At 34.9% G+C, this 22,098-nt stretch overlaps 1 protein-coding gene across 1 annotated transcript in view; it reads right to left on the bottom strand.

Moving 5' to 3' along the window:
* The window catches only part of AGL (amylo-alpha-1,6-glucosidase and 4-alpha-glucanotransferase), a 31,290-nt gene extending 9,394 nt beyond the window's left edge, over window positions 1-21,896 (bottom strand). The window contains exons 1-23 of the mRNA XM_029086595.1: window positions 21,690-21,896; window positions 20,620-20,786; window positions 19,962-20,165; window positions 15,798-15,979; window positions 15,452-15,563; window positions 15,028-15,148; window positions 14,746-14,848; window positions 14,558-14,655; window positions 13,810-13,949; window positions 11,259-11,446; window positions 9,588-9,711; window positions 8,843-9,006; window positions 8,179-8,280; window positions 7,774-7,926; window positions 7,543-7,693; window positions 6,611-6,735; window positions 6,387-6,499; window positions 6,126-6,260; window positions 5,471-5,601; window positions 4,758-4,894; window positions 2,999-3,132; window positions 1,687-1,862; window positions 163-265 (exon numbers count right to left, since the gene is read on the bottom strand). Of these exons, the coding sequence (XP_028942428.1) occupies window positions 163-265; window positions 1,687-1,862; window positions 2,999-3,132; window positions 4,758-4,894; window positions 5,471-5,601; window positions 6,126-6,260; window positions 6,387-6,499; window positions 6,611-6,735; window positions 7,543-7,693; window positions 7,774-7,926; window positions 8,179-8,280; window positions 8,843-9,006; window positions 9,588-9,711; window positions 11,259-11,446; window positions 13,810-13,949; window positions 14,558-14,655; window positions 14,746-14,848; window positions 15,028-15,148; window positions 15,452-15,563; window positions 15,798-15,979; window positions 19,962-20,157 (2,888 nt within the window). The 5' untranslated portion in view covers window positions 20,158-20,165; window positions 20,620-20,786; window positions 21,690-21,896. The remainder of the gene's footprint in view (window positions 1-162; window positions 266-1,686; window positions 1,863-2,998; window positions 3,133-4,757; window positions 4,895-5,470; window positions 5,602-6,125; window positions 6,261-6,386; window positions 6,500-6,610; window positions 6,736-7,542; window positions 7,694-7,773; window positions 7,927-8,178; window positions 8,281-8,842; window positions 9,007-9,587; window positions 9,712-11,258; window positions 11,447-13,809; window positions 13,950-14,557; window positions 14,656-14,745; window positions 14,849-15,027; window positions 15,149-15,451; window positions 15,564-15,797; window positions 15,980-19,961; window positions 20,166-20,619; window positions 20,787-21,689) is intronic.
* Window positions 21,897-22,098: the final 202 nt, after the last annotated feature.

The following is a 22,098-nucleotide window of genomic DNA, read 5'->3' as shown; positions in this document are numbered from 1 at the left end:
CTTCAAGAAGTATTTTTAATTCCACTAAGAGAGAACTCACAAATCTGTCTAGGGCCATTAAAGTCTTATGCTGCCCATCAATTGTTCCTAACAGCTTGTGAAAGTATGCCTTTTTCCTAACACCTGCAAGACTGGTAAGAACTAAGAATAAATCAGTCTTACCTTGCTTCTAGATAGCGCCCAGTAACTAACATTAGACCTCTCAGTGCAATAAAGGTATCCCTTCCCCAAGAGCGAAAAATTCCTGAAGAAAAGTGAGGTAAACCTAAAAAGAAATATCATCGTTCATTTCATTTATTGATATAGCAGAAATCTCTAAGCACACATGTATGCATAAAATAAACAGAAGTAAAAATATATTCACATTTATAATTTTTTTCCTAGATCAAGATATTTAATGTAAACAATATTCTAGATCAAATTCTTGATAAAATGAAACAAAGCCTCATTTTAGAACTATTATCTTCTAGAATTTTAAGATCACGTAACATAATTTCTCATATCAGTAACACAGTCATATTTAAATTTTCATGAAATAACTTTGTAACTTATTGTTTAATTAAAGAAAAAACAGAAAGAAAACTAAAAAACAAAAAGCCAGAACTATGACAAGATTTCTAACACTTTGTTGACACGAGTTTATGTATGAGAGATGCTAATACTCAAATAACAGCCTTCACACTTCTGCGGTTTTATAGTGTATGGCAACAGCATTGAGAATCACAATCCAAGTATGAGTTAAAAACCTCCTAGACACGACCAGTGAATATGTGAAGGGAATATTTAAAACCAAGCTCTTCAGTATAATTAATCTTTATGACCAGTTTAAGAGAACAATGTGTCTCTGTGCTTCTAGGTAACACTAAAACAGGCAAATGCAATGTTACTACTAAAACCCAGAAACTAAAAGCAATAAAATTCCAGGAGAGAACGACAGACAGCAAAAAGAAAAAACCCAAACATCCCAGTGAAACAGAAGCCATAGAATCTGTGGATGTTAAAAGTTTCTATGGTTTCAGAAAAGGAATGGGCCAACTCAGAACAAAAATAAATTCATTCTAAGCCACTAAACACAGAAAATAATACTTTTGGCATAGGAAGATGCCCAATTCAAAGACTGACAGATGCTGGCAGAACATTTGGAGGTATAAACACTATTTGCTGACTGCTTTTATGCTCAGTTTCAGATCAGGCATTCTTCTGATCTGCTAATGCTTTTTATTTGCCCCCCAAGAACTCGTAAAAAATAAATTCACCCTTGTACTCCATTACAATTAAGATCTTAAATTCACATTTAAAAAAGAAACTAAGTATATTTATTTCAAACATGTATTCTGTAAAGAAAGATACTTGTGGATCTTCATATATAACAGAAGTGGATATAGCTAAAAATATCTTTAAATAAAGTGTTTATAAGCTCCCCATCCCCTTAAGAGCAGTAACAAAATGGTTGTCCCCAAGAAGCACTGCTAACAAAACCTCAATATTTTTAATAAGGGCAAATCTATCTTAAACAAGTTAAAACACAGGGGAAAAGTCAGGGAAAACTACTACCTACATTTTATACATCATTGCTGACATATGGATCCCAAGCACAATGCAGACAATGTTAATATACTTACTAAAACCAATTTAACTATTTTGGAAGACTTGTTTGGTTTTTTTTTAAATGTTGTCTTCACTTACCAGCTGCCAAGGAAACACAACACTGTTCTTTCTCATTTGTAATCTCATTCAGCCTATAGGGAACATCATGTAAGGAAGGAGACAGATCTGGCAGACAAGAATATTTTCCTATCCCACACATCTGGACTGAACCCAAGGAAAGGTGTTTAACAAATGTTGATCCATTCTGCACAAAGCTGTAATTCAACATAGTTAAATTAAAATAACTTTGCATTCAGCAATATCAGTCTATAAAATTCCTTTTACATTTAGAGATTATTGTATTACGCATAACAAATAAAATAAACTAACAGTAAGTTAATATTAGTATTTTGCACTAACTAATTCTGTACATAAGCTTTAATTAGTAAATAATTTTTTCCCCCCAAATGGGTGCCCAATGTTAACCTTAAATTTTAATTTATTAATGCCAATGGGAGTGTTTATGTTCAATGCTTCTAGGAAAAGGGTAAAAAAAGGAAACTGCTTTGGTTTACTTGATGCCTACATACAGACCTAAGACCTCAAATATATGATAAAAGATATTTTACTATGAACAAAAGTTTCCACCAAAACTAGTCAGTACTTCTAAAGATCACCACATTTTTAGATCTATTCATATACACAGAAAATTGTACATCAATAAATCAGTTAACACATTGCCTAAAATAATGCAACCCGCATTCCTGACTAGTTCATCTCCAAGCATTTTCATAAAATACACTACTTTCCACATGATTTCACAGCCATACCAAATTCTACATCCATTTTAACATCTGTATTTTTACAAAACAACACTTATTTGTTCAGAACATTTGTAGCTAGAATAAAAACTCCATTAAATCAATCTCCTTTCCATTTCCAAGAAACATAGGAGAAACAGACACTGAAGGTTAAACAGTAGAAGAACTAAGCAAAGTGCTCAGATAATGAAGGATATTTATCTGTGTTAGAGAAAAAATGCTGAGCAAGCCATCAGCATCAAGTACAATCTTGTATTTTCTTTTTTCCCCCTGAACTTTAAAGGAATCATTGCAGTTACACTAAAATTATATGAAAAAAAGTTTCTGAAGCCTGGCAAAGAAGTGTTCAAGGTTTCCTCTTCCTACTCTACATTGCCAACAGTAGTTATAAATTCAAACCCTGGACAGACATCTGAACTCTCAACCTTTCAAACGACCACCATCAGAAGATGGATTGGATATTCACTACTAATTTTACCCTTTTACATTGGATGAGTACGAAAATATTCAAATTACATTCTCCAGCAGATAAAATATAAAAGGTACAAATATATAGAGATACCTCTATAGCTCTGATATGCCAAGCATACCTAGACATCTGATGCCATCCCACATCCAGAAGCGTTGTGTACGCACCCACTAATATAGCATCAAAGTAACACGGGATGAGGTAACGTGGAATTCTTTTTAGGTAGACAAACATAGCCTTCAACCATTTACCAACCTATTAAAACACAATATAATTACAACTTGATAACACTGCAGTTCAGAACCTAGTGCTTTCAGGATCTTTTTGTACATTTATTACACCCAAGTTATGCTTGACCACCACAAAGATGAGGTTTCTTCAGTTATTAATAACACTGCTAACATGGAACTGTTCATGCTAGATAGTTGTGGTAGAACTACTGTACCCTCCTGCTCCAAAGTTTCAGTTAAGAAATGAACTCTAAAAGTAGTAGGGAAAAAATCTGTACTTTTTCTGTCCTATGACATAAATAGGCAAGAACACCAACTATATAAAGAGATTATATTTTGCTAATCTCATAGGGGAAAAAAAATTATCACATAGAAGCTATTAACACTGAGTAGTAAAGGAAAGCTGCAACTCAAAATGCAATGCTACAACCCAAGTGTAGGAAGGAGGTTTCTCACTGCTTAAAAAGACAGGACTAAAAAGAAGAGATGAAGCTTGAGACAAGGGATAGAAAAAAAATATCAGAAGGTTAAACTATGTAATAGCCACTAGTGAAAATGACTGCAGATCTGGGTATAGGACTCAGGATTCTGGACCTTGTTTCACTGCAAAATGTTTGACACTTAGGAAGTATTTATCTTCTTTCTTTCTAGTACGGTTAAAGAACATGACAAACTACTAAAAAGACACTGAACATTTAAACCTTGCAGATGAAGGCTGTGCAGATGAAGAAAGTACATGTCAATATATTACATGATGACCCTACACTTTTAACTTGGACATTATGAAGGGAAGGTTACTTATGTAAACAGTGAAACCGTGAAGTTTAGTTTCAGTATAGCTATAGGTACGTTGTATCTTCTTCAAAACAGAATGAGACATTACAAATTAAGAACTCAAAAAAATATACAGAGAAAATAGAAAAAAAAAGCAATAGTCTTTGAAGAGCAGGAAATCTGGCAAGTATCAGACTAACTTCCTTTCTAGAAAAGCTCTGTCTCTGAGGTCAGATTCAGCATTCACTTCAGCACGAGATCGCTTTCTCCATTCTTCTGCGTTAGATCACTATACTTGACTTCAAGAACAAAACTAAATAAGAATGCTAAAGCCTTTATTATGTTCATTATGTAAGTTATCCAAATGAGGCCTTCATCTTGTGAAATGAATAAAGCAATTGTCATACAGGGAATTAAGAGACAATAAAGAAAGAAAAGGACTATTGTAATGTAGCTATACAGGTAAAGTGAATCTCTGTAATTCCTAACTTCTCAGTGCTTGACTGTGCAAAACTGTATCATCACCACGTACGCCTCAGTAGTATTTAGGCCCTCTTTTGAAAGTACGTACTTAAAAAAAGGTTACTTCATTTTTATTTGAGGAAAAGTAATAAAAAAGGAAAGACCTCTACAGGCCTTTATGTAAGAGCTAACAACCCCTCCATGCCCTACATATTTTTCACTTCCCTTTTGCAGTCTATTCTTAAGTAGGATTGAAAAGAAGAAAAACATATTAACATTTTAATCTCCTAGAAGAAATTGTCTAGACAAGAAATATGTCATAGACAGACTGAATTTAAAAATATAACAGTATTTGAAAAGGAAAAAACCTAGTAATTTAAAACTCCAAGTCACCAAATAAATATGCTTACTCACTTCTGCACAAGCTCCTGCACGTGAAATCAGACGATTACTGACATAATCAATCATCCAGTCTCCAGATCTTAAATTATCACAAAATGGATGACCCAAATCATTCTTCGGTCTAATGTCTGCCATCACTGACATTAACCCTGAGGATACAGACACAACTCTCTATTAAAAGTCACATCATTATTACAAACAGCAATTACAATTCAGGATGAAAAGTTATACACCAACAGACAATTTAACTGGATTTAACTGTATTACTTCTCTTGATCTGCAGAATGAGTTAGGATATAACTTCATTGTAGTTTCCTCAGCATACATCCTAGACAGTAATGGAAATCACTGTGGAATAACTAGTATGATGGAATTCATATATTTGATAAATGATCGACGCTCCTCAGTAATCCAGTAATGCCTAGGGTTTAATTAGTGTGACCTTTCACTGGAGGTGTATGCATTTTCTTATTCAAGCAAGGGCATTGGTGTTAAAACACATATTGAAACTTAATTTTGCAGCCCAGTGTACCGAGAGAGCATTCTTGGTTTAATGTGATTTCCTGCGTACAACACTAATTAGTAGCATGGTCAAGCAGAAACAACTTCACTGGGTTTTATCCAAACAGTGGCACTAGCCATACAACAGCATTAAGGTATGGTCTAGATTGAACAGCTCTATTTACTTTTTTTCTTGACAGAAAAAAGAATGCTGAAACCATTACCTTGGAGGCCTGCATACTTCAGCGGTGACCAGTTTGGTATATTGTAACAGCCTCCCCCATCTTCCTGTTCTTCTGCCTCACACCTATACAGTACTTGATTTAGGTCAGCCAAAGTTAGTTTAGATGCAATACTGAAAAATCAGTGGAGAAAAAAAAATTCCGAACCGAAAAGCAACATTAGTAGGGAAACAGAGAAAGGATTTCACAAACAATTCTAGTTTCAGACTTACATTAAAATAATTAAATACATACAATTCTCTCACCAGTTAATCTTGTAAATCAAGAGCCTGATTTTTCAGATGTTCCAAGATGTTTTGCTCAGACATTTCAGTATTTATTTAGAAACACAGTATTAAGTACACACCCCAAACAATCCTACTCCAACACTGACAAGCACTCTAGGTTAGCAAGTCTACTTTAATCAGCAACTAAACAGAATGTGAACTAAAGAGCCTGGGAAGTTTTTAAGTATTAACCCTACTTAGTATTATACATATTAAAAAAATAGAATTTTTGTTACACTCTGACAACCCAAATCCATCAGTAGCAACGAAAAAAATCCTCGAAAAAAAATCCTCATTTTAATTTTACAGACTGTTCTTTGCTCCAAATGTAGAGCTCTCAGTTCTACTTCAGAAACTTAAAGAATACTCACGAAGAAAATAACGTTTTTAATATAGGTGCTGAATGATCATCAGGAAGACTTCCAGATTTAAAATGAGGACTGAACTGGACCAAATGATTGCGGAGTACACCAACAGCCTCTTGTGCCTTCGGGTCAAGACTAACTCTGTAAATACAAATGCATAACTTACAGAAGAGTAGCATTTATAATAACTATTCCCAAGTCTCAAAACAAAGAGTCCTACCATTCTATTTTAATTAACACAGCCATTTGACGGGTATAATAACGTACCTGAATATTATTACACTTCCTGGTGTTAATTTTTCAAATTCTATTTCTTGAACAAATTCATTTGGCCCTTTTATTGCAGTTCCAGCTTGCTTTATAATTTTACTGTCTTTAATCTTAGAAAAGAAAACACATTTTCAATTGAAATTCAATGTCTTTTTTTCTAATATAAAGTATCACAAATTATAAAATATTACATCAGAACACAGTTGAAGGAGGCTAATTACCTGGATATGCTCTCTGAGCTCCACTGTGAAATTAGGCAATCCATTTATAAAGCGTTCATCTTTTTTATAAGGACTAGCACTTCTCTCAATAGTCCTAGCCTCAAGTACTACTTCTTCTATTTTTCCTAAGAAAAGTTAAATCATGTTGTAGTTAGGATACTTTAAAAGTAATTCCTCGGAAAACATGAAGCAAAATCTAATCTAATCTAATCCTTTCAGTAATCTACAAACTAAGGTATACAATTCTTTCAGCCACTTGTAAATGTCTTAACATATAACATGATTGATTTTAAAACAGGCACAGATGTGCATGCAAAGAACTGAGTATACTTAAAAAGCCAGTTTGGAAGACTTCTCTTCAGAAACACATTCAACTAATGCGTAGAAGTCGTTATACTTTGCTACTATTTAGTAAATACTTTGCATATTTAATTAACGTTATGTATTACCTATTATCTTTATATTAACTTATGCAGTACAATGTTGTTTCTTATTAAGATGTATTTTAAAACTACAAAAATAGTCATATATAAGAAAGCTGAATAGCAATGACTGACAGATATGATAAGATTTTAGCCTTTTTCCCCAGTATAACACTTAACAAATAGTAACCCTCCCTGAACTCTGTACAGTTAACCACCTTGCTGTTAACTATTTCTTACCAGGTCACAAACAAGACAGTAAATGAAACCACACCCTCATGGGAAGCTTGTAGCAGGAAGTATACTCAATATGAATGCCTCTGAAAACCCTAAGCAAGGCAAGTTTGTTATTGTTTCTTTAACCACTTTTGGTGCATGCATCTTAGTACTTACAAAAGGAGTGTTATATACTGAGAATTCTCACACTGATTTAATGTGTTTGAAGTTAAGAAGTACAGAACTAGAACAACTTCAATACACCTGCCATCTCTTGAAAAGAAATATGATTACCTGGGATACACATTTCAGGTACTTCTTTACTGTAGAAACAAGTTTTAGGATCCCTGAAAGCAGTTCGACTTACAGCCACAACAGACTGGTGTGTGTTAGGACAATGTCTTGTCACTGCCACTATATCTTCATCAACTTGATCTACATACACCTAGAAAAGACAGACCATTGCAGCTGTGCTCACTTTGAACATATATATGGAGAAATCGCAATGTTACCCTCACTTCTTGCCTGATTAAAGCCTTTAGCCCCCAGCTCCTGATGCAGCCTGTTCATGGCCAACCTTCCTGCCAGAATTCCTGTTTGGAAATTAACTTCACCAGAAGTCAGGTGCACTGCTGGATTCCATTTTGCATAAAACCTCTCTTCAGATACTACAGAGATCTGTGAAGAAATTAAGATTTAAGCAAATATCAACTACTCTGAAAAAAATAAAAACAACTCAAAAAACCAGCTGGAGGTCACAACTATATAATCATTTTGGTTTCATATGAAACTGGACTATCTGAAGTAATACCAACTAGTAAGCTGCTTGGAATTTTAAATAATCAATGGTAAAATATATTTCCTAGGACAATAATAAAGTTTAGATTTTTTAAAGTAACTTAGAACTTAAAGTAAAGTGTAGAAACATACCTGGTGTGGTACTAGTTCATCATAGCCCTTGGTGCTTCCTGTAGCACAGCATGCCATGGAAACAATCATAGCACTAGGAAGAGCATCATATGCAGATCGGTGCTATGTTAAAAAATAAACACGTAATAAATAGTGAATCAAAGATGTAATTCATCCCTCCCATTCAGTATACAGAAAACATACTCAGTATAACAGAGGAATTGTTAATCATATGCCAGTCATTTTCTCACTCACAGTAGAATTATTAAAAAAAAAAAAAAAAGAAATACTGCATATGCACTAACAAAAGCAACTTAAGAGAAACACTCAAAAATAAGCACTGCAATTCCCACCATTCTCTCTCATTCTCTTCTGTAAAACAGTAGCTTGGAAGAACAGGTTAACAAGGAGAGACAGAACCACTTAGAGTAGCTGGAGTGAAAGAATTAAAATAGCTTATTAAGTAGCTTTATATATTTTTTCCCTTGAAAGACAAAATCTTGAACATCAGAAGGAGTTGTTCCAAAATTTTATTCTCTGCATGAAATCTCGAAGATCTGAAACCTGTTTTTCTTAAGTATCATTCAGGAAAAACATCTAGATTGCACCAAGCCCTCCCGTGGTTCACAAATATAAGTTCAGAAAACATTAAATGTAAAGTTTATTTTTTAGTTTGGGTGCTCACCTGAATGGGACATTCATTATCGTGTGTAATATCCATAAACAGTGCATGAGCAATAGCTGGCATCAAAGGCCTCAAACGTGGCTGAACAAAAGAGCCAACGGGTTCACCTCCAAAACGATACACTAACCTTCCCTCTTCATGGCTGTTATAAGCAGTCATTGCCTCTAAAGAACAAAACAGGTAAGTGTTTGCATAAGAATAACTACCATAGAGTACAGCACGCACAGAGAGGTTAATGCAGCATTTTAAAGTTGTTATTTTTGTGTGCTCAATCATTAAAAAAGCCACATATAACTATATTCTTCAGTGTAGATACACAACTTTGGAGTATTCTATTTACTAGAACACATTAAGGTGGAGAAAGCTAAGGAAAAAAGGGAGAAAAAAGCAGAGATTTGTAACTCTCTCAGAGGCTTTAAGAAACTCACACAACAAAAGTCAGACATGATGCAGCACTTGTATAGCAGAATTGTGCTACAACTTCTTTTTCTCTTGCTAAAATAAGAGTGAAATATTCAACCTTCTGTCCTCTTATTTTAATGCAGGATGTCTTCTCTTATTTTACATCTAGTACTGAGTTTTTTGCTGAGTATTAAAAAAAAAAAATCACAATACAGAAACTGTACTTCTGATTACAGAGAGTAAGAAATGTAAAATGCATAATCCAGAAGAAACCTTTTCCTTGGAAAAAGAACATCATCTATAATCTCTTGTTGGAAAGAGACCACACACATAGCAAGCCTACCTCTTATTAAGGAGGTAATGCCCAGCCTATTCACAAAGATATTGTCCAGCTCCTCATTTCCTGTGAACAGTTCAGCCACTACATACAAATCGGCTCGCAATTTTCTAGCTGTGTCCAGCATGTACTGCAAAAAGCACAGCCAAAAAAGCCACAGAAAGGGGAAAGGTAGATACAAAAAAGGACAAGTTTCAAAGCTAGGCAGGGATTGGACAATGGAAAAATGCCATGCAGCACACACAAACAGAAAGCCAAAATTAAGGAACAAAAAAAGTTACAAGAGGACACACAAACATAAGCAAAATCAAGAATTAGCATACAACACGGGAGAAGTTAAATAGAACATGAAGAATGAAAGGTAATTGCATAAGCAAAGAACACAAATATGTAAGAAAAATATAAAAAAGCATACTAATGTTAGTTTCACATTAAAAACTCCAAACCATACATGACAATCCTACAAAATTTTCAACTGCTTATTGTACCTCTAATCAGGCTGGTAATTCCCAGGCGGTTGACAAAAACATTGTCAATGTACTCACTGCCCGTGAAGAGTTCAGCTATCACATAAAGATTAGGTCTGACTGATCTGGCTGTTGCTAGCATCTCCTATAGATCATAATAAATTTTTAATGCAAGACATCCATTGTCAGGTTTGTACATGCAATCATTAACATGACTTAACCGAACATAAATGAGTCATTCATATATGCAGTTCACTAAAAGGTATTACTAACAGTTAGCATTCATAAAACCATGTTTATATTTTACAGAGATTATCAATGGACTGAGTAATTCTAGGAAATTCTCTGAAGATTTGAAGCTAATTACAACGTTTTTAAAAAAAAAAAAATCTTAACTCAAAAATGCAAGAACAAAGATTGGATAAAAGAGAGACCTGTTAAAGTAAGAAATCTGAGGACTTCAGTTTAAGCCTTTGAAGTTACCATACCCAGAACAGTAACAATAAATGAAAGAATGGCAGAAGTTTTGAAGTGGCTGTATTTAAGAGCCACATACAACTTCTGTGTGGGCAAATCAACTTGGTTTAGAGAGCTCTCGATAGATTTAGGCAAGCTCTGAAACCAAGCTAAGACTAAGCACTAACAACCTGCACTACTCAAATCTATTTAAAGCTAATTTTCTAGATAAGTACAATTTCTGAATGCAGTCAGCTCCATGGTAAACAACAAGCACTAATCTCAGCAATAAGCCTGCCAGACTAAACTTTTTGCACATGTTCTTTACTAACTTTTAAATCATGGGAAGTAAACCACTTCCTGTTTAATTCAGCAATAGCAACTATATATGGCAAAGAAACACTAAGACTTTCAGCCAAGTCTTGGCAATGACCCCAGCTGAAAGTGACATACTGGATACTGGCAGTCATTGCACTAAGTTCATAGCTGCATGAGGAAAAAGTTAGCCAGGTCCATCCACATCCACAATATTTCTGCTAACGTGGAGAATTAAACGATACAACAGCTACACTACTCTACTAACTGTTTAAAAGTAGCTGAAACATCACCAGGCAAGAAACCTTGCTTATGCTATGAGGAAGATTCATTCACACCTGAACTCTGCCACATAGATCCTGCAGATTTTGCAGCAACTGTGCAGACTTATTTCACAGACAGAAGCTACTTTATAATAAGTGTGCTTAGTTTTGCGTACCTCAGCTACATGAATAGGTGTTGAGTGACAGTTGTCAAGACGGATGCCATGGAAGTATTTGGCAGTGATTTCAGTGTATTTTTTCATATGTGCCCAGAGGTATGGGCAGTCTTCAGGTTTATTACCATAACGCAGTTTCACACTGTCTCCCCAACAAATAAGCTCTCTTCTCAAGTAAACATTTGAACCTGCAAGGAAAAAAAAATTCACTATAGTGTATATAGATAGTATAGAATGTGCACCAAACGAAATTGTGGTATTTAATTTTCTAATGCCGAAGAGTAGAACACTGATGAAGAGTAAAAATTCCAACAATAACCATATCAACTCAAAATCTATATGCCCTCCACTGATGTATATTTTCAGACTACTCCAAGGGAATATTTAACTTCTTATAGTGGTACTGAAATAAATCTTCAAACTGAAATAAAATTACTTTTAATTCTTCAAAGTAGTATAAAAACTTGTACTTGAGGGGGGGAAAAAAAAAAGAAAACCAGCAAATAAACAAAATCTGTGGTTTGGTTGTTCATACTGGCCAAATTCAAAAAAGCACCTCAGAGCGTTAACATAAATAAACAGCAGACTGCTGATGTAAGGCAAATTTCCTAAGTACTTGAGTATGTAGGCCATTTAAATGGACAAAGTCCCTAAATAATTTGTGTGTAAGAAAATATTTATGCTCCATCTAGCCTAGTTTCATATACTATTTTTGCCTCCTTTTGATGCAATCAGTTAAAAAAAAATCACTTTAAATCTGAGTTAATCTGTAATATACTTACAGAATATACTGATGGAGGTTTAACTGTGACAAAAACTTAAATAATCAGTCATATCTAAAAAAAGTTACTTTCCTATATAAATCACATATTTAACAATGGCAGTAATATAATTTAAAACCAAACAAATAAACCAACCAACAGCCCACACTATTTGCAATATGTAATATCCAGGTACAATCATGGAACTGTCAATAATCACACCCCACAAGAGAAATACAATTATCTTTGAGCCACCAGTTTTCTGAAGGTCTGTTTATATTAATCTTACCTAAACCTGATTAAAGCATGAACATAGACAGCACCACTCAGGATGAGTAAGACAGAGATACTCCATTGCTTTCTGCTACTCCTAGACCAGTTATACTGGTGCATCACCACAGTTATTTTGGTGGTTGACTCTTGAATTAGATCAGGAAACTTGTTCAGATGAAATGTAATCCTGCCTTAGCAAAGAGATTATTTTTCAGCCAGACTAATTTCCTAAGGCTCACATAATGCACCACTAAGTGATATGGCCTACACAATGAAAGGCACAACAAGATTGAGCAGCCAGCAAGTAAAGAGCAGGGATTGTAAGCCACCACTACTTCCAAAAACAGTCACTTAAGTACAGCCTACTTTAATCTTCACTAATGGCAACATAGCTACATGGACAGAAAAACTGGCTTTCTTTGGATGTACACCATGATTTTTTAAGAGCCGTTTACAGAACTAGCTGCATTCGTTTTGCAGTTCCTCTATTTGTGTCCTTATATACCATCTTTTCCATTGTATTCTCAGTTGAAATCATGTGTGGCATAAAACAAAGGTATAACACAAGTATAAAGCATTCAAAAGGCTGTAGACTAAATAAGAGAGAAAACTCACTAATAGAAGTGAGGTATGCTAACTAAAGCCAGCGACTGAAGGAAAACCCAACAGCCTGTCCAGAACAAAGGGCAATTAGCTGAAAGGCAACCGAACAAAACCACCTTTGAAATACATTATCTTCATGCTTGGGAAGGAGAAAAAAAGTAAATAAAAAGCAGTGAAAGGGCTGCAGATTTTTTTCTCAGAAATGAAATGCTTGCAAACTCCAGATCATACTAGAGTATAAAATCAGGTTAGCTTTTAAATCAGACTTAACAAACTCTTAGATGTTTTTAATGAGAATTAAACTGGCCTTTGATTCAGTTTACAAAGTGAATGACTTCTCTGAAAATAAGAGTTGTCAACCTTGCTTTTATTGGGTATCAATGCTGTCCCCAAAGGAGTTAGAATACAGTATTTTAGTGCATGGTGAATTCATACCCTGTCACACCTTCAAAAGCAATCTGCATACTTACTTTAGATTAATTGGCTCACTCCTGACTGCCACTCAATAGATCTTTCAGAGATCCAGTTTTTGCTCACTCATACAGTAAAATACTATACACCTTCTTATTGCATTAGCTTTCTTTCACAGTGTCACTGTCTTATGGAAATGCCAACAAGTGGTGGTGTTGGAACAAAGTACAAAATAAGCAAAGACAATGACAAAACTGGGGAGGAAGGATGTCCCCACTTTGGGAGCAGAAAGCTGGTGGTTTTCCTTTGCAGAACTGTACCTCAAATCCCAGTTCTTACAGTTGATCTGTATGCCAAATGGGAAATAAAAGTCCTATAAACTGAGTATCTGCTATTCTGCAGCTTCACAGGAATACACATGGAAAAAAGGTTAAATAAAATCCTTCTTGCTTTGGCTAGAACATCAAAAAGTTTATAAGATGATTCAAAGTTATTTTACAAACCTGGTTCTGCAAAGTTTCTAAGAGGATCATCTCCCATAACCCAGCCATTATGAGCCATGAAATAACAAGCTTTCTCTGGCTGATGTATCATAGTTTCTTCTTCCTCCACAGTTAGCTCTTTGAATGGATATGTAAAATATCTATGGAATAGACAGGCAATTAAAAAAACCAAAACCAATCCCAAAAGGTAGCCTAAGCTGAAATTCATTGTCTTTGAAATTAAAATATCTGCTATGGACTGGCTTGTAGATAAAACAGACACACACACACAAAAAAAAGAGCAGTTGCTAGACTATACATGAAGGGGAGCTTTCTATTTTGTATTACGCCTTCACAGAGAAAGGACAGGTGTTGCCACAATCTTGGTGTCAGCCGGTAGTGTAAGATTAAAGCCCTAGCCCTTCAGATACATGAGTGGCATCAAGTACATTGAACTTAAAAGGTATAAGCTTTCCTAGTTCCACCTCTCTTCTACCTATAACAATCTGCACTGTGTAAGCCTTCAATGTGCTCCGAATACTGTTGCATGCTCTCTGGTTAATTTTTTTTTCAATTAAAGTTATCGTTCTTTAAAAAAGTTATCTTTAAAAATAACTTTAAAAAAGTTATCGTGCTTTAAATTAAGAGGCATTTGTCCATGGGAAAGAAAACATACACTTGTACATGTAAGTGTATTCTTTTAATGAACTTTGAACTCACTTTCCCTAGATAGATTCTCATAGTTTCCAAACAAACAAACAAAAAATACCTGGTAACTAAGGGATATTTTCTACAGATAGGACCCAGCTTAGGACCATCAGCAGCCAGTCGTTCATAAACCACAGTTCCCACAAGACAATTGACAGCCTAAAAGTAATGGAATTGTTCATTATTGAAATGCCTGCATTTACTTGCAATTTAAAGCAATTCAGCATTAAAACACAGTAATTGTAAGACCTGCTCTTGATGGTGATTAGTTTGTCTGTATTGTTCAGCATTCAGTTCCTCAATCCTCTTGCGAAACCAGTTGCAACATTCTTCTATTGCAGCTGGTCCGTTGCTTATTGAGAGAACATTAAAAGCAGAGAAAAATTAGAATATTTTATTTTTAAAACATGCATTACACATAACCGAAAGGAATGAATTAAATTTTCCCCATATCTGAAAACAATTTCATTTATTTGTTTTTGCAAATTTAACTTCACTTGTGATTTTAACTTCTAATCAATAACACAATACCTGTGTGGAATGAATGTTGCCAATGCTATATTCATATCTACAGTACAGCCAAACCGTCTATAATCAGGGTCCTGAACTATTTGAAGATGTTGATTTGGGTCAGGTTTAGTGTTCATTTTGCCTAAGAATAAGAGAAAAGAATATTCATAGAGTAAAAACAGGCATTACATCTAAAAGTCATACAGCTTTTATAATTCTAGCATAAGCAAGATATGGGCAGATAAAGGCTTTGGAGGAGTACAAAGTCTTCAATGGCTTTACTAGCCCTCAAAGCATTCTTGTACACTTAAATCAGCACAGTAGATTTAGCACATAGCAAAAAATAGGATTATTTTGTTTTCCAGCTTATTGTTAAGTTTACCTGTACGTTTCTTAAACTACAAATATACAATCCACACATTTCAGCAACATACCCTTCCTTTACCTTGCGTTAGAAGGGTTTTAAATTGCTGCACAGCTTTGTTAACATCAACTTGGAAGAATTCCCATAGTTTAATTTTTGGATATACATCTTCCCAAATTATTTTACGGACACACTGTAAAAATAAAAATTATGTTAGTTAATAATGTTGATGATAAATATAATTAAGAAAAGCTAAGTGCTCATTTGAATTGTTAAAGAAAAATTCAGGAGTAAAGGGTTATTTCATTAAATATAATTGCAACGTATACACCATTTTTTTGTGCAATTCCACAACCTTAGAAACATTCAAGGTTTATTCAGCTATTTATAGTGTTCATTACCTTATACATAGTTGCCATTCACTTACATTCAGGTGACGATCATTTTCAATCAAGGGAGGGACCCCTCTAGCAGTATACTTTCCATCAGCCACCATATTGGTCAAATGCCACAGAGCTCTATCCAAGACCCAAGCTGGCTTCAGGTGAGGAGAATTTACAAGGTTATAGCCACATTCTGGATGCATCCTGAGCCATTCACTGTTAGTTGCTTGTTCAAGAAAGAGTGAGGAGGGAAAAAAAAAGTACAAGCTGAACACTTGGTTGTTTTATGCAGACACCTTAACACCAAGAAGTTAGGGTACTATGGCATGTATAGTTAGGTCACATTTCAACTGAAGTTTTCCACGCCAATAGAAAGTCATGTCTTATGCAGAGGTGTGCTTTACTCATAGCCATTTGTTTTGCAACAAATACAATTGCAGGTATTTCAGAGAAACTTTTCTGCCAGTTACAGAAAAATATGCAATAGTACCACCAACTCTAAAACATTAAAAAACCTAAAAACAAAAACTACATTTTTGTTGCAGGAAATACATCAAGTGAAGTGCTCTTTGTGTGTTAAAAGCCAAAAACTACAGGTCAAACCAAGATTTAAGATGGCCTAAGCTGTTTATTTTTTAATATTCTTAACTCTATCAGATGATACACACACAGAACCAGAGAGCAACAGTGCACACATACCACCCAAGAAACAATTAACGAAAAATGTAATTAAATGGGCTTTTAAGAAAGAATTAGCTGTGACACTGTTGTGTACCTAATAAGAAGCAGAGTGGTGGGAAGCAATGCCACCAAGTCTTACACAGGAAGAAGCGTGCACTGTCTGGTGCATGCAAATGAAACTAGTTCAGATCAAACAATACACTCTGTGTCCATTTTCTAAACTTCCCCCATAGCATCAAACAAGCACCAGAAGATATGCTGCACATTAAGAATTAAATCAGAGAAGGCAAAGAGCCTTAACTAGAAAATGGGTGTAATATTCTAATACAGACAGGAGTGTGTATACAGTAGTAGTAGAACACAAACAGCACAGAGAATTTTGGTTTTGGAAGTGTGACAATTAAGAGAAAGTCCTCAACAGTTAATTTCTTTCAATTTTTGGAACTGTCCTAAATACAGTTTAACTGAAAATAATTTTCATATATTCTTTTGAATGAATCCCTGCAACTGAAAAACTAAATGTAAAAAAAAAAAAAGCACAAAGCATGTAAGAACAAAAATATTAGGTCTTACAAAGTTTTTTAAAAATAATTTTTCATAGACCATGTCTTATTAATCCATTGTTTTAGCAAAGCAGAAAAAAATACAAGTAGTACTTCAAACAAGTGAAAAACATATAACAAATTATTATATTGGGAACATGAAGAAAGAACCATTAACATATTCAAAATTACAGCATAACAACACTTAAAACCCAAGTTTGCTTAGTTCAAAGAAATTCAAACAAAAATGTTAGAGGGAAGGAAAAGAGTGTATCTCTCAGTCTACAGTATGATCGGCTCCTCTGAACATCCACTTACATTACACCACAAGACCATTATGAACATGGCAAAATTCCATGTTTATAAGGTCGAACCATTTGTGGAAATTTAGAACTCCATGGTTTAAACACCACCTACAACTGAAAACACCATACTTATTTTAAAGTTACATAAAGCAGTAACAAACACAGGCTGTTAAAGGCAGTTCTAGGCCAACAAGAACCCACTTTTTTTTTTTTAATACATACACTACTGAAAAAAACTCTTTTTATCCAAAAAGCAAAACTATTACAGCAGGTGAAAGCTCAGAAAAAGAAAAAACAACTCTCTTTTTTCTATCTTCTGGTGAAAAGTAAATGCCAGAGAACACAATATTTCTTATTTGAGGGTGTTTGAACACCCTGAAGGAAACGGCAGCCCCAAGAGGGTAACTCTACCCAGTTACCACAGGGTTTGCAACTTTATCTACGATACTCCTGCTAACACCCCAATTAAAACATGCATGTACATTACTTTTAAAGTCAGGCCACAGATGCTGACTTTCACTAGAGATTGACAGAGACATTAACATCAGAAACTGATTCCCACCACTCTCTCCTGTGCCAACAGTCTGTTCTCCTTTCCAGTGTAAAAACCAAACACCTTAGTTTAACCGCTTAACATTGAAAGTGAGCTGTCTGACTTTACTACAGGAACAGAGGGGGAGCAGTGCCATTTTTATACAGTGGTCTCAGCTAGAAAGCAGAAACCACCAACAGATATAACCACTGTAAGCTAAAGGGTGATGAGCTGTGAGAATTACCAGCATTAGAGGATTAACTGTGAGATAACTTACACTTAATACAGATGTGCTGCAGAATTGATAATGATGTGCAAGTATCCATTATCTGCTCAAAATAACTGACTATACATTTAGTGTCTTTTATATTCAGATGGTTCTATGAAACACATTTTACAATTAAGTCACCCTAATCTGCAGGAATAAACTAATTTAACTACTAGAAATTACTGTTCATTTAAATAAAATAAAAAAAAAAAGTTAAATTTCCACCTAATCAAGATCCAGACAAAAAGAACCCAAAAAAACCTATTTGACTGTTTTCTCATTTCAAAAGCCTTCAAAAGGTTTTAGCTCCACAGGCATATACAACTTTATTCCTTTCTCAGACATTTTTCAATGTATCTTTCTGCTTATGCTAAATTTGGCATTTAACAAAGTTTGGAGTCAGTTGTAAATCAAGACATTTTGATTATATTCAACAAACAGGGGAGAAAAAAGATTTTGAGTTTAAAAGTTTGAAAGCAGGAAACAAAGCCATCAAGTATATCTCAGTGATGTAAGACAGGACGATGGTTATTTGAATATTTTTATCCTGTCAGAAGACACTAAATATCCTTTCACCATATATTAAACATAGAATAAATGTTTAGTCATTCATCCCAATGAACATTACTTTGTAACCTGAAAAAGTCCTACAAAAGTAGACAAGTAATAATGTGACATTTTTCTTCTCAAATATATATTGGAGTGTAATAAATACTTTAGACTTAGATTCTCCATGGTGGCACGCAAATATACAGAGTAAAAAGATGACAGGATCTCAAGCACATGTGAGAGAAACTGGACTTCTAGTTGCTAACTTGCAAGAATTTTTTTTATCCAAAACTGGGAGAACATTTAAAAGCCTAATTCCCTTGGGTGCATAGCCAATAACTATACCTAGTAACTTTTCAACAAACAGGTAAGGCAAACAACAGGGCCCACACTGCACTGCAGGCTGACTGGATAGGAATGTTTGCCAGTAGTCAATACCAAAGAACTAAAGCAAATAAAGCTTGAAATTCACAGATATCTACGGTTAGGGGTTTTTTTTTAAGCCTCAAAGGACTGTAACACCAACATACATAACCATTTGCTGTACTCTCTGCTATGAGAATGCTAATTATTGTGATCTTTAGGATTATAGCATATGATGAAAACTGTATAATAAACATAATCATAATAAACTCATTATCCAAATAATCAGCAAACTTACAAATGATTAAGTGCTACAATTTAAATTTCACTAGATCATACTGAAGAAAACCTGCTGTCCCTCTCTGCACAACTGACAACTTTAGCTACGTAAAGCAATTAAGAGAAGTAACGCCTTCAATACATTGGCATATCTGTGCTTAAAAAACCCCCACCCCAAACACAAAGATATCTCCCTGCCCCAGACTGAGCTGCAACATTTCCTCCACTGCTTAATCCTAGCCTCTTGTCCCTATTCTGTTTGTTGTTCACATGTTGGATCCAAATTAGAGCAGTTACTTTTGAGCAGCTACAAGAATACCCTGTTTAACAAGAAAGTACTCAGTTTCTGTTCACTAAATAATTCATAATGCAGATTCCATTCATTTACATGGGAGCTGCACATCACAGATCATAGAAATAAGAATATTACAAACCAATAGACACATACACAGTTCATTAACTCTCTCTAAGAAGGGCTCCATTCAGTCTTTCAGTAACAATACTAAATTCTTTTGTAACTGTTATGAAGACATATCAGTTACAATTGTAAAGAGTTGTCCTGGATTTGAGAGATTCAAAGAGAGAAAGAGAAACCTCTGTTTGAGATGTTCAAGGGGAAAAAGTTAAGAGAAATAACGAAATGTAATTATAGGACCATTGTGGTTATTAACATACATGAAAACTCATACCAGTATGATTGTAGACCACATCTGTGATGCAAAGCATATTCCATTCATTTTTCATTTTTTCCACAAGAGCTCCGATATCGCTCCAAGTGCACTTTTTATTGTTGCTTGAAAATTCAGGATTTACTTCTAACTGATCAGCCAGTGAATAACATGATCTAGACAGTCCAAGCTTCTGCAGCGGTGTAAAATGAATCATGTTGTAACCTACATAATAAGAAGTAATTTATTTAATAACAAAACCAAATTTCAGCCAAAGTTAACTGAAAGAAGCATAATAAGTTATGGTTACAATATGTACTTAAAGCTAATGTTTGGAATAACCAGTATAAATTAATCTGAATCATCCCCTTGAAATTTGCCATAACACAAGCTTTAAAAATCATCCTGTCAGTTCTACAAACTTCCAAGTCTGTCTGAAATCAAAAGAATAAAACAAAAGTGGTTTGCCATATCAGGAAATTCCTGAATTTTCACATATCTGCAAGTATTTTAATAATTTCACTGACTTAATCTGTTAACTAAATTGAATCCAGTGGAAAATATTTAGTCTACAAAATAAATAACAAATGAGCAGTTTACACTGAGGCTCTTTAGTGTTACTTTGGTTTGTGATCGTAAGATAAAAACATATATTTTTTAATACATGAATTGGCATTACCTGTTTCTTTTGCAACTTTAAGCCTATCTTCCCATTCATGAAACGGTCCCAGACACTTAGCGAGGAACGTCTGGAGCGTAACGCAATCCAAAGGTAACACATGATTATCGGCTCCAACATGCAGAATAGGATCCACAACTACGTAACCTCCACCACTTTTTTCATTTCTAGGAAAAATTAATTTTCATTGGTAAACACTCATTGTACCAGTCAGTTTCAGAAAGAGAATCCAACAAGCACAGTTATTTCAAAAACACAGTGGCCCAATACAGTGGCTGTGGGGAGGTGGGGAACAGGACTGCAGCGCACTGGAATAGGAAACAGTGAAGATATGTCCATCTCTTAGGCATCATCCCTCTACTGGACTTAAGCCATTTGCTTACAAGAATACAATTGTGAAACTAAGCTTTAAATTCTCTGCACAAGTGAGATACCTTTGTTATTTTCTGAGACAGAGTACTGGTTCCTCTTTTTAGGATATGGACAGAAACAAAGAAAGCAGGACTGCCCAGGTCTTTTGTACAAAGACCTCCATTAGGAGACCTGAGCTAAATGCTCTTTTAAGCCTAAGGGAATTTAACGACCCACCTTCCAGAAACTCAGAATACCAGATTACAATCATTACAAATACTGGCATTCTCCTCTACACTTGTCCTGTTAAAACAAAGGAGGAAGTAAAGAACGTGAAGTAGAGAATGCCAGAACCTCTGTGCTAGAAAGAAAAAAAAAAAAAGCAACGTTCAAAGTCAATGAAAAAAGTACAAATAGATCATTTAGATACTTAGAATGCTATTGACTTTGAAAACTTGTAAAAAATGGCTTGCCTTTCCAACATTCACAGAAAACTGATTAACTTTGCTCTGTATAGTCTCCAGAATATCTTTGCATCTGAAAGTATTAAACAACCACCATAGCTACTGTCTTTGATTAGCAGATTCAGATAGGCCCTAGTTGCAATTTGAAAAATGCATGGAAAACACGTTTTTATTTTTAACAGTGTTTTCGCCAGGTTAAAAGGTAGAGCAAGGGAGCAAGACTGCAATTTGGCTGTAAGTACAGAATTCACTTACCCAAGATTGAAATAGTACTGGTATGACCCAGAAATCTGGAGATCCAGCTTGCAGTATTTGTCAGAGTCATCTTCTTTTCCTGTCGGATTGTGCCATGATAGTGTCCTGAACTTGTGCCGATCAAACACTTCTCCAGAAGCTGGGTAATTTGTGTACACAGTAACGGGCTTGCCTTGAAGAGTTGGGCCCAATCGGAACTGTAGTTCAAAACCTCAAGGAAAAAAAAAAAGATAAAATAACTTCGTCAGGAGGATCAGACATTTCTATTCTGTAACTGCAAATCATAATTTGATATTATGTGAAGAAGAAAGCGCACCAACATATCTGCCAAGAATTTCAGCAGAACGGTATTATTTCTACAGCATTGTCTCTCCCTACTTCCCTAATGTTGTTCTTTGCACACTTTACA

The sequence above is a fragment of the Antrostomus carolinensis genome, unplaced genomic scaffold (assembly GCF_000700745.2).
Source record: "Antrostomus carolinensis isolate BGI_N321 unplaced genomic scaffold, ASM70074v2 scaffold19810, whole genome shotgun sequence".
Taxonomy (NCBI): Eukaryota; Metazoa; Chordata; class Aves; order Caprimulgiformes; family Caprimulgidae; genus Antrostomus; species Antrostomus carolinensis.
This window is presented reverse-complemented; position numbering and strand designations above follow the sequence as displayed.